At 39.1% G+C, this 10848-nt stretch overlaps 2 protein-coding genes across 3 annotated transcripts in view; both read right to left on the bottom strand.

The window, feature by feature from the left end:
• Window positions 1-3673, bottom strand: part of LOC137975181 (uncharacterized) — a 10376-nt gene extending 6703 nt beyond the window's left edge. Inside the window, exons 1-2 of one of the 2 annotated variants that reach the window (XM_068822265.1) lie at window positions 3472-3673; window positions 1-113 (exon numbers count right to left, since the gene is read on the bottom strand). The exon at window positions 1-113 is cut by the window's left edge and continues 22 nt beyond it. In XM_068822265.1, the coding sequence (XP_068678366.1) occupies window positions 1-113; window positions 3472-3583 (225 nt within the window). In that variant the 5' untranslated portion in view covers window positions 3584-3673. The remainder of the gene's footprint in view (window positions 114-3471) is intronic. The other variant, XM_068822266.1, reaches the window with a different exon arrangement.
• Window positions 3674-4804: 1131 nt separating this feature from the next.
• Window positions 4805-10236, bottom strand: LOC137974816 (uncharacterized). Its single transcript, XM_068821808.1, has 5 exons — window positions 9775-10236; window positions 7966-8130; window positions 7523-7627; window positions 6700-6896; window positions 4805-5326 (listed from the first exon to the last, which is right to left on the bottom strand). Exons 1-4 carry the CDS (start codon window positions 9914-9916, stop codon window positions 6715-6717), a joined length of 594 nt encoding a protein of 197 aa, XP_068677909.1. The 5' UTR covers window positions 9917-10236; the 3' UTR covers window positions 4805-5326; window positions 6700-6714.
• Window positions 10237-10848: the final 612 nt, after the last annotated feature.

Genomic DNA, 10848 nt, shown 5'->3' with positions numbered 1-10848 from the left:
GCTTCTCGCCAATTTCGCTTTTATTTGGTCTATATCCACGTGGCATGCTTGACGTCCGAGCTCATTGATTAGCTTCACGCAAGTGCTATGTGTTCGGCTGTTATCTCTGCACTCTGAAAATCAAAACCGCGCAACGTTTATGCACCTGTTAATGTGATGGCATATGAGGGGAATTAGATTTTTATTGCCTTCCCCACTATACCCTCGGAAATTTGACTGAAAGTCATGTTTGCCAGTGCAACCCTCTTGAAATACAGAAGAAAGACACGTTCGCATTTCAGAAGAGAAAACTGGAAGATTTCTTCCATCTTTTGCCCTCAGTTTTTGGAAATTTGATCTAAATTTATCCATTCTTTGGGACCCGTGATGGGTATTTCGAGCTAAAGTTCGTGTGCCCCACACATGCCGGCGGTCTAAATTGATTGGTGCATTAAAGTAGCGATGTCACGTTACTTAATCTTTAGGGTGTTTCGGGGAAATCTTTAGTTAATTACGAATTTAAAACTCGAGAATGGTAATGTGTAATTACTTGAAATACTTGAAACTTGAAATACGCCGGGCAGCATTTTGTCCATCCATGCTTTTCTTTCCTTGGGTTGTATTTCTTTTATGTTCTTCAACAGTTTTACGTGGTTATTGCAACGTTTCATTCTACTTTTTGGGCATTTTGAGTGTCATAAAATTACATCATCTTGTGTGACATAGCTCCTTTAATTAAAGACCGACACAGTGGAACCCCGCCATACGACCGCCCCTTGATTCCGATCAGTTCTTCGTAGTCCGAAGAAAACCCAGGTTCTTTTCCTATGCGAAGTCCCGTCTCTTCCACCAACGATCACCTTTCCCTCTAAAACTCCAAGTTCATTTGATACAAGGAGAAGTCAATGATACCCAGGCTGAGAGTCTAATTCTTGATTTTGCTCTTTTTTTTTTTGTTTGTTTACGGTTTGTTTTTGTTTTTGTGAGAAGTATAAATAAAGGTAAAAGAAATTTAATCTAACAGAGCAATTAACTCAAATACTTATAGGGACGTTTTCAATCAACATCAACAGTGTGGTTTTTTTATTGCATTATACACTGAAGAACAATAGACCATTTTCGAATTCTCACGGCTGGACTGGATCTAGCATGGAATGGAGGCTCATGCGGGCAAATCTTTTCAAATGCAAATTAATTTGCCCGCATTAGGCTCCATTTCATGCTAGATCCAGTCCAACCGTTGGAATACGAAACTGGCCTAATTTATTCGCCTAGTAGTCGAATTTGGCCTAATTTATTCGCTTTGAAGTCGAACGTATTGTCAGGGGGCAGTGTCACGCTATTTTAGTCAGACTTGAGAAAGTCGCCAAGAAATAACACGAATAGCTCTTTGTGCCATAAATACATTTTCTTATGAAAGAGCGTACATGTATGACAACAGGATAAAGTTAGTTTGTCTTCTGGTTTCCACTCTTCTTTTGTGACAGATGGGTTATTTGGATTGTCCAATTATTTGACCTTACCTCGTTAATACGACAAAATAACTATGTCCCGAAGGTGATCGTATTAACGTGTTTCTACTGCACACTCTGGTTGTGATGTTCTGTACTTTGCAAGCCTGTTTCAGCAGTAAAATACAGGGGCACCCAACGAATCTGTTCCTGACATTATCTGTTCCCCAGAGGAATCTTGCTGGCTGGCAAAAATACTGGTGTTTCGATGAGCTGGCTGGGGAATTTTGTTATTGATAGAGGTTTTGCCTGGGAATTACTGACTTTTTCTAGCATTTTAACCCCAGCTGGCTGTAGAAACTCTGAAGACTGAGGAGGACTAAAAAAAAAGAAAGAAAAAAAAAAAAGGGAACCCCTTCCCTCTGCCAGAGAGTAGTCACAAACATACGACGCCTGGTCAGAGTTATTGCGCTTGCGGAAAAAACCTGTTTTGTCCCGGTTTTGTCGCTTTTGTTCGGTCGTTTTGGATCGAGGGATTTGAAAGAGCGCGGAATTCCTGGTTGGGAAATAAATTTGATCAGCTGGCTGGGAAACCAACCTATTTTATCTAGCTGGCTGGGAAATTTCTTGTGTGTCTTGCTGGGAAAAAGGAACAGATAATGTTTTCCCAGCAACACTGAAAAACACCTAAAAATGCCTTAATAAGATTTATTTTCATTAACTGGGGTATAATAATACATTTTGCACCAAATTGGTCGTTGGGTGCCCCTGAAAATAAGGAAAGCGACGGGCAATTGTTTCAATAAATTATGATATCACTTTGAAAAGAGGCGTTACTCGATTAGATTACGCAAATTGGCTAGACCTGCACGAATTAAAACTGCATTGAAAACTTGACCAACTCTTTTCTAGTTTTTGAAACTTCAGTCTGTGTGAAGGTTGATTTATCACCTTTGTACCGGAAAAGTGCCATCAATTGAAAATTAAATAGTCTTACAGCTGAGCGTAAAGTAAATTTCTCCAATACCGTGAATGGTTCGCGTTTAAACCTGCCAGATATTATCGCCCTTTAATTAAATTCCACAAGGACAACTGAATGTCAATAACTTTCGAATAACTTGTAACTTGTGCATAAGTAAAGTGTTCTCTGCTTTAGACTTTTGAAGGACTCTGGCTCGTCCCTAGGTCTTAGAATTTCAATGGTTACTGAGTCATTGCATTTGTTAAACGGTGAGACAATCATCAAAGTTCTACTGAATGTTTGACAATTCAGCACGTCCAAGGACGAGCCTTGTTATCACATCTGTAAACACCCTGACAATTTGGCGGGGCAAATGACTACATCTAAAACACGTTTGTCGGTTTTGTAAGTGATGCGTTTTAATTTCTCTCACAAAATTAATTAACTTGTCCTCTCTGCAGAGGCAGGGGAGGAGAATTAAGCCAGAGGGGAGGGAGGACTGGCACATATACCCTTGTATATCGAAAAAAACAGATCGGCTCCAAACCAAATTACCATGATATAGGTCATTTGAGTTCCTCTGCAAAGTACGTGGCAAACTTATCATTGACAATAGTAACTCGGGTGGATAAGATGCTGAAGACAAACATAGCAGTACTAATTTTTTGGTTCGACACTGATAAACCTGGAGCGTGTGTGGGGTTCAGCCGAAAATCCTGTAGAGCCACTTCATTTGTTGGTAACTCCACTCTGAGCTGCTGTCTTCAATTTGACAAACGATTCGGGCTTCAAAAAACTACAAATCACGAAAAGAGTATTTTGCTGCGAAATTGATTTATCTCACTTTTTACAATGTGATACTGTGCGGTTCGTATCAATGCTGTAATCTGTTCCCTGTAACGTTAAGTAACAAATGATTTTTAGAAGGTAATCAATTTAAAGACGATACTATTTTGTTCTCATTTGTTTCTGTTTTGAGCATTAGGGTAAAATTTTCAAAGTCTGCGGTGAAAATGCATTCTTTGCGAAACGTGTCGGATTAAAGAATGAGGCGGGTAAAAAATACAACTTGTTGCCTACCTTGTCTTCGAGGCCTGTTCCTGCTGGCAGATCTTCTATTTCCACACACATTCGGAAAAATCGGAGATAGCAACAGGATTGTGAAAAAGTTAACTTTTCCTTGGATCAACATGTTTTGATCTGAATCAAAACGTAGCTTTATGTCTTTGTTAGATGTATGAATGCACTAACTCTGTCGAGACTCAAATAAATAGTTATCACGCTGGTTTATCTTTGGGTGTGACCTGGAATTGTGACATTTGATGTTAACCCCTTCAATCAAAATAATAAAAAAAATAGCGTCCACACGAACACAAAGAAATAATGTTCAAGTTCCATTTTACATTGCATTGATAATGAAACAACCTTGAGGAAAAGCCAACAATGGCTTTATTACCCATTGAAAAAAACGACAGTTCCGTCACCTTGCAAGCAGAATCAGATGTTTAAGGGCTAAAGCTGCTTTGAAAATGGCGCACGTAGGAGGGGTGTCGTTGTAAACTCGAAACACTCCAGAGACATCACAAACATTAAACATAGTTCGCGCTTTTTTCTCAGTTAATTTCTGTCTGAGGTCGTTATGCATTCATCACGTTAAATGGGTTGTTAATTGTTAGGACGTTCTAGAAAAAAACCTTCAGAGTAAGTTCACCAGAAGAGGACATTTATGAGTGCAGATATTTCTATGTCAATCACCATTTAATTCATAAGATCATTTTCGGTTTATAGTTTTGAAATGATTAGCGATAAGCCAATTTTAGCCAAATGCGGGTAATATTTTACTTAATTCAGAACGGCATTTTTGTAATTCTTCGTTTTCAGTGTGTGTTCAGGATTCGGAAAAATCTCCGAATTCATGAGGTCACTTGCCAGCAGTGTTAAGGCGACCTTGGACGCACCAACCAATAGCAAAAGTGATCGAGACAGTTACGACCAAAAAAAGCGTTTCTCACTTAAACCGCTGCTAACGATGCCGGATCTGTGAGATAAAACACACACAGTTTCCCTCGAACCCTTTCAAGGTTGTTCGACTTGGTTTAGTCACCGAAAGTGTTGCATTGCTGCGCGGTACATAAATTCATGGAGACCTCGTTGAGGATAAAAATAAAAGTGACGTCAAAGTGGACGCATGCTTGTGTACCAAAAATTAAAGTATGATCGATTCGAAAACTGATAGAATGAGGCCGAGCGGCACTCTAACTTCACAGCATGACCACAGTGATGTCACGCAAGAGGAATTATGCAGAAATAGCGTAGCATGTCCCCAGTCCTCTATTTTCCCATTCGATCTTCAAGATATCGCACGCCTCCTTGAACTGCTGAACTTCAATTCGAAAACAAAAAGGCAGGAGAGGAAGTTAACACATTTTTATTTCACAAACTTAGCTTATGTGCGTTTGACCAAGAAGACCTCGATCGAAGCAAGAAAAAAAATGAGGAATTTCCGTGACTATAACGGATTCGTGTTCAGTATCTGAATCATTATTTTTCCTTGACGTGCAGCCACGAACTTAAACAAACTTATCGCCCAACATCTTCATAAATAAGAAGTCTTCCTTAAAACGAAGTATTTACAAATAACTTTTATCAATGCACGAGAAAATACAAAATATTGTTCTTCGTGATTATCCATTTTGAGTTTTATAGTGCATTCAAATCTGTCCTTCACTTGAAATGTTGAGAGCCAGTTTAACAGGCTTGCCTTCAAACAGGCTCGTGCGTCCAAAACCTGTACAATATCTTACATTATTTAATTTTCAAGAGTCACGTTCAGTGTTCAGTGGAACTATTCCTCGCTTGTCAAATAGGCAGGGAGGGGGGGGGGGGGGGGTGAATCAACCCGATTCCTTCAATGTATTGCAGCTGACTAGAAGATCTGAAACGAAACAAAAGAGAGATGAATAAGGAGACAGATACGTACAAATCTTTTCACACTGAAAAGGTTACTCCTTGAAAGCCTTTAATTCTTTTCATTTAATTTTTCCAGCGAGTGTCTCCGTTGATAGGTAACACATGGTGAGGGTCAACTTATTTGTTTGCTTTCCCCCTGGCTTGTTTCCCTTAAATATCATGCAAAACATTTAATCCCGGCCGCCGGGCTTTGAGTCGATAGCCGGGCCTGACCCAACACTGCTTAAAGCAACACGGGGTTTATCACACCGACGAAGGTATCCTCTTTTTCTATACGAACATACCCAGGCTGAGAGTCAGTTAAGAAGGCCTTTATTTTGCTCAATTGTTTTTGTGTTTTTATGAGCAGTATAAGAAAAAGTAAAAGAATTCTAACGGAACAACTCACTCAAATACTTAGGGGCGTATTTTAACATTGAAAATGTGGTTTTCTTATTGCATGATAAACTGAAAAACAACTCAGTTTCAGTGTAGTCAAACTTAATATATATATATATATATATATATATATATACCACGCAAATGATAAGAACGCTTTCAGGCTCAAACAACTGAATCGCCAGAAAAAAGTAAAAAACCTTTAGGCTCGGCCCGGCCCAAAATTAGACGGTCTTATACAAAAAGAGTATACTCTTGGTGTTAGGCTCTGGTTTGCAGTCATGCTATGTCACACGTGACCAGTAAGATTCAAACTGATGAAAATTCGAATTTCTCTTTTCAGCTTACGAGATTTGAATGGAATCTTGAAGATTCTTCTGAAAGTTGCTACGAAGAATAACTGAACAATTATTCATCAAACGCTTGAAATCGTCTTTACTTTTCAAACATTGTTTATTTTATAATTAGTAATACGAAAGTTCATATAGCTAACTATTTTCGATGCATCAAGGAAATATCCACGGAAATTTAGAATCTCGAGAGCAAAAGTTCAATACTGGCACGCATATTTAAATACTAGTACTCAGTTCAATTTCAAAACTACTGGTCACGCGTGACATAGCTTGCTTGTGTTTGCGGACCTGTTCGCAATGTGTTTTGCGCTTCTGTGCTCAACTATTCCAAGACATCCAACGGCTCTAAGAACTTGTTTAGAAAACAATGGACACAAACTCCAGGAAAAAAAAAAGGGAACTGGAGCTTAACCCTTCCTAAACACAGAAAAGCTATGAGGTGTATCGATGCCGTGAAACAATAAGTTGTAAAGAGAAATCGGTTATTTGGATTGGAGGGTAACGGACTGTCTACGCTCGGCCTCTGACTACGTCGGACAGGCCCAGTCCGCAAGGCGACCAAGTGGCAAAAGAAAGTCAGCGGCAATACAGCGCATATTCAACTTACTTCTCTTTTCTTGAATCAGAGTAAATTCCAGTCGGTAATTTTGATCTTTCGCCCTTTCGGGGCCGATCTGCTCAGAGGAACGCATCTTCTGCATGTCAGCGGACAATGAAGTTCCATCAAGGAGCGATTATGGGGATATTTTACATCACTGCATACTTTTTTAAATCGGGGACACAAGCGAAGGTGATCTTTGCATTCTAGGGAAAGAAAGAACAAAGCAAAAATGACTTAACCTTGAAATCGGTTATTTTTTAGGAAAAGGAAGTGTGAGAACTGGATATTTGCGCGGCATAAAAAGTGATCTGTGTGGCTTTAGGACCTGTCGATCTAATGACCTTTTAAGTTCTAGTTCAAATTACCTATCCTTGATCTACAGAAAATATTCCCTTTAATCAACAACATCCACAATCTTGGACAAAATAAAATGGAAAACTAGTACCCCTCCCTCCAAAATCAATGATGAATCCGCACGCAAGTTGAAGCCCATTTTTTTTATCATTGGAAGGGAGGGGTGGTCTTCATTTTCAATTTGAAGGTCCACTCAAAAATTATATCCACTTGAACCGTTTTAGCCCTGAGAGTGAAACTTAGATATTTTACTCTGTCAAACGCCAGACGATTTAACTCGTAAATATATTAATGAAAGTCGCTTCAGAGATGACTTTATGCAGCGATCATGCCTGGAGGTGTGTTCCATATTATATTCCAACCATTCACTTTTACAAAATAAATTTGTTGCTATATCTCATGCATTAGCAAAATATCGTCACGTCATCCAGGACAAAACTTTATTTAATTACTTCAAACGTTGTCTTATATTTACCTGGGCAACCTTTAATGCCCAAACTATCCAAGCGACTTGTATAGTTATCCCAACAGCATCCGTACTTGCTTGTTTTACAGTCATCGCTTTTTTTAAGTTCTCCAGCTGAAGAAAATAAAAATCAATATTCTTTCAATGGCACTTGCAAATTTTCAAGAACTTTAATTTACAAAGCGACTTTCTGAAGTCCTCTTTGGGTCCGTTTGTTTGTACTACTATAAGGACACGTGGATCCGATAAGTCATGAGTGGATCTGACCACAAAATCAAACCGCACAGCTTATGAATCTGAAAAGGTTTCTCTTTATTAATATAACTCAATCATTTCACAGTATTCGTTTTATAATTATGATCAAGTATGAAAAAAAAAAACCGGAACTTTCGTACCCCAATTTCCTGTCCCTTTTTCCAATCGTTTGGTATTTCGACATCCCCTTTTCTTACCTATCAGCTTATTCGCAGCAACGGGGCAGAGATTGCGGCATGTCCCAGGGCAACTTCTCTTCAGTTTTCTCTGCAGTTGTGGGATTTGTGTGTAACAAATTCCAAGTCCCAGTTGTTTGACAATAGACTTGCATTTAGCAAGAGCCCACACGCCGTCTTGGCACTCTGAAATGAATAGAGAGGGTTGAAAAATGAGCTGACATACAAATCACAGATGCTATCAATGAAGAGTTTAACCCTTTGTAACGGTTTCCAAAATGGTTGAAGCAGTTCCAGACAGCTTAAAATCGGTCATTGCTGTCAGTATTCGGTTTAGTCTCTTAAGGGGAGCTATTGCCAAGAAGGCAGTTCTAGTTCTAACCCGTTTTTATAAACGAGGGTTTTGAGTTCATTTCTACTATGCATATAATTGCCTACTAATCGCTTCCATCCGGTATGGCTCCTTCATAAGTTAAAGTGAGGCCAAGTGCAAAGTCTTTCTATAATAATTAAAAATGGAACATTGCCGGAGCAGCGACAAAGTACCATGAATGGGCAATCTGTACATACAAAGTTTTACTTATTGGAGAAAAACGAAATTAAAAAAAACATACTCTAACATTCCTATGACTGTGAATATTGGTTGACAAAACCACATGTTGTCCCGACCCCACCCTCTCCCGTTTAGAAAAATTAACATTGACGTCCAAAAAATTGCGTGACGTCAGTACTGTTGATCGAAGTCTACTATGTCCAAAACAGGAAATTCAAGCTCCGTATTTTTAGACTCGTAACCATTTCTAGTATGTAGTCTTCTGCACAAATTGTTCAGTATGGTAGGAATTCTTTAATCAGCTTAACGGAGAGCCAGAAACTACCAAAAAACAACAACGTTGATACAAATTACTTGTGGAACATTAATTCTGTCGGCACTGACAGATGGTTGGTCAGTCGTACATGTAACATTTTACGTTAGAAAGAGGTTTTGATTTTATTTCTTTTTTCAGTGTTACATTTATCACGAAATAGAAAGGCTATTTATTTCCTGGGCGCAGTTGGGATAAGAACGCGTTAATTAATTAACGTTGTCGGAAGAGAGTTTAAACGGCCACAGAAAAGCTATTTCCTGAAAGAAAATTCGAGTCTTCTTTTGCAATTTTCAAGTAATCAGGATATGCAAGGCTGTTTATAGTGAGACACCCCATTTTTAAAATAGTTAGGTCACTTTTGGAGTGTTATTTAAAAGAACTGTGAGCCTGTTTTGTATGGCAAGTAGTTAGATTTTTTTGTTAAAAGATACTCTCTCTCCTCACAAAAGTCTTGAATGAATGGCGACAATGTTGAGGCAAGAAATGCACTTCAAAACAGTTTTCTTACTGCGTTATCTGTGTACTTTCCCTGTGCAGTTTCGCTGAAGTTTTCATTTTGCTTTTTATAATGCCATTAACAAACCATTTCCTGACCGTCGAATGAAAGCTTCTTCTTGTGTTAGACTGACTAAGCCAGTTAGTGAAATGAATCGCTTTGGCAGTCGTCAGTAGGTCACCTTGCTGTAAAGCACTACAATAGTTGGCCTAATTTTAAAAAATTGCGAGTTCCTGGTGTAACTTGGATTTTGTCGAAAGCTCAATCCTACCGAATGCCTATTGTTCTAGGAACATTTACTTGAGCAGAATACGGGAAAACTCAGAAACCATTATACAAGCGGTGAAACTGTGTGACTTGCATCAGAGCCTCTCAGTGGATAAAAGCTTGCTTTCGTCTGCAGGGAATATGTCTGCTAGGCTCATTATCGCTGATCATTAAGATGAAGAATGAACTATCACATACCTCCATTTCTGAGCTTCGTAGCAGCTGCTACCTTCAAACTGCTGTAGTAGTTAGAATTGGCGGCAGAAACGTTCGAGAATTGAACCACTTCGCAATACAAAAATGCAGCCACCAAAATAAATAGGGACTGGATGTTTGCCATGTTATTTTCTGTCTTCTGCAGTGGACGTTTTCCTTCAAGTTTGGGTAGTGATCGTTTGATGGTTCTGACCTCTTCTGTGAGACTGAAGGATACGCTGCAGGTTGGGTCTTATAAATAGGCCAGCAATTGCAAAATGCGTGGTATGCGGTCGGTATTCGATACAATGGGGCGGATACGTTAACAAGTTATGCAACTCCTGGCTTCAGGCACGTTTCCCAATCGACTGTTCGTTCGTGGAAAAAAGTGCTAAGGATAACACATAACAACGTGTCTAACTTTTCGTTCAAATTTGTGTTGTCTTGCCTGCTTTATTTTTATAGAGCGTAGATCGTGATTTTAGTTGTTCTTATTGGCAATTTTCCCATTTGTTAAGCTCTGTTTGTTTAAGGCGTCCGTGATTTCCGTAAGCGTACTGGTAAGCGCATTTACGCCCCCAAATATGTGAAAAAAAACTCCGCTTATTTTGGCAAGATTTTTGTCGCTGTTGAAGTAGCTTGATTTCCTCTCGCAGCCAGCACCCTTGAAAGTTTTCCTGACAGAATTTTTCAACACACTTAAGTATATATGTTCAAATGGTTTTGGGGGCAGGCGGTCGTCACTACTTGTGGCAACCATGACTCGCCTGCAGTGTTTTGTTCTTATTTCACAGAATTGGCTTCCCTGATAACAAATGATCTCTTCAAGCAAAGCAGGTCTCTCCGAGATTAAAATACCAATTTTAAGGCCCGTTTCAAACGTCGAACTTTACATGTGCCAAATCTAATGCAAATGAGCGAAAAAAAATAGATTTTTCTTATTTTGCATTACATTCTCGACGTTTGAAACGGGCCTTAAAACTGAAACCCCCTGACGTCTTAAGTTTCTTAAGAGACGAAAAAAAATTTGAAGTTGATGACGCGACGCAAACTCTGAAAATTAACACATATTTTCTC

The sequence above is a fragment of the Montipora foliosa genome, chromosome 11, assembly GCF_036669935.1.
Source record: "Montipora foliosa isolate CH-2021 chromosome 11, ASM3666993v2, whole genome shotgun sequence".
Taxonomy (NCBI): domain Eukaryota; kingdom Metazoa; phylum Cnidaria; class Anthozoa; order Scleractinia; family Acroporidae; genus Montipora; species Montipora foliosa.
This window is presented reverse-complemented; position numbering and strand designations above follow the sequence as displayed.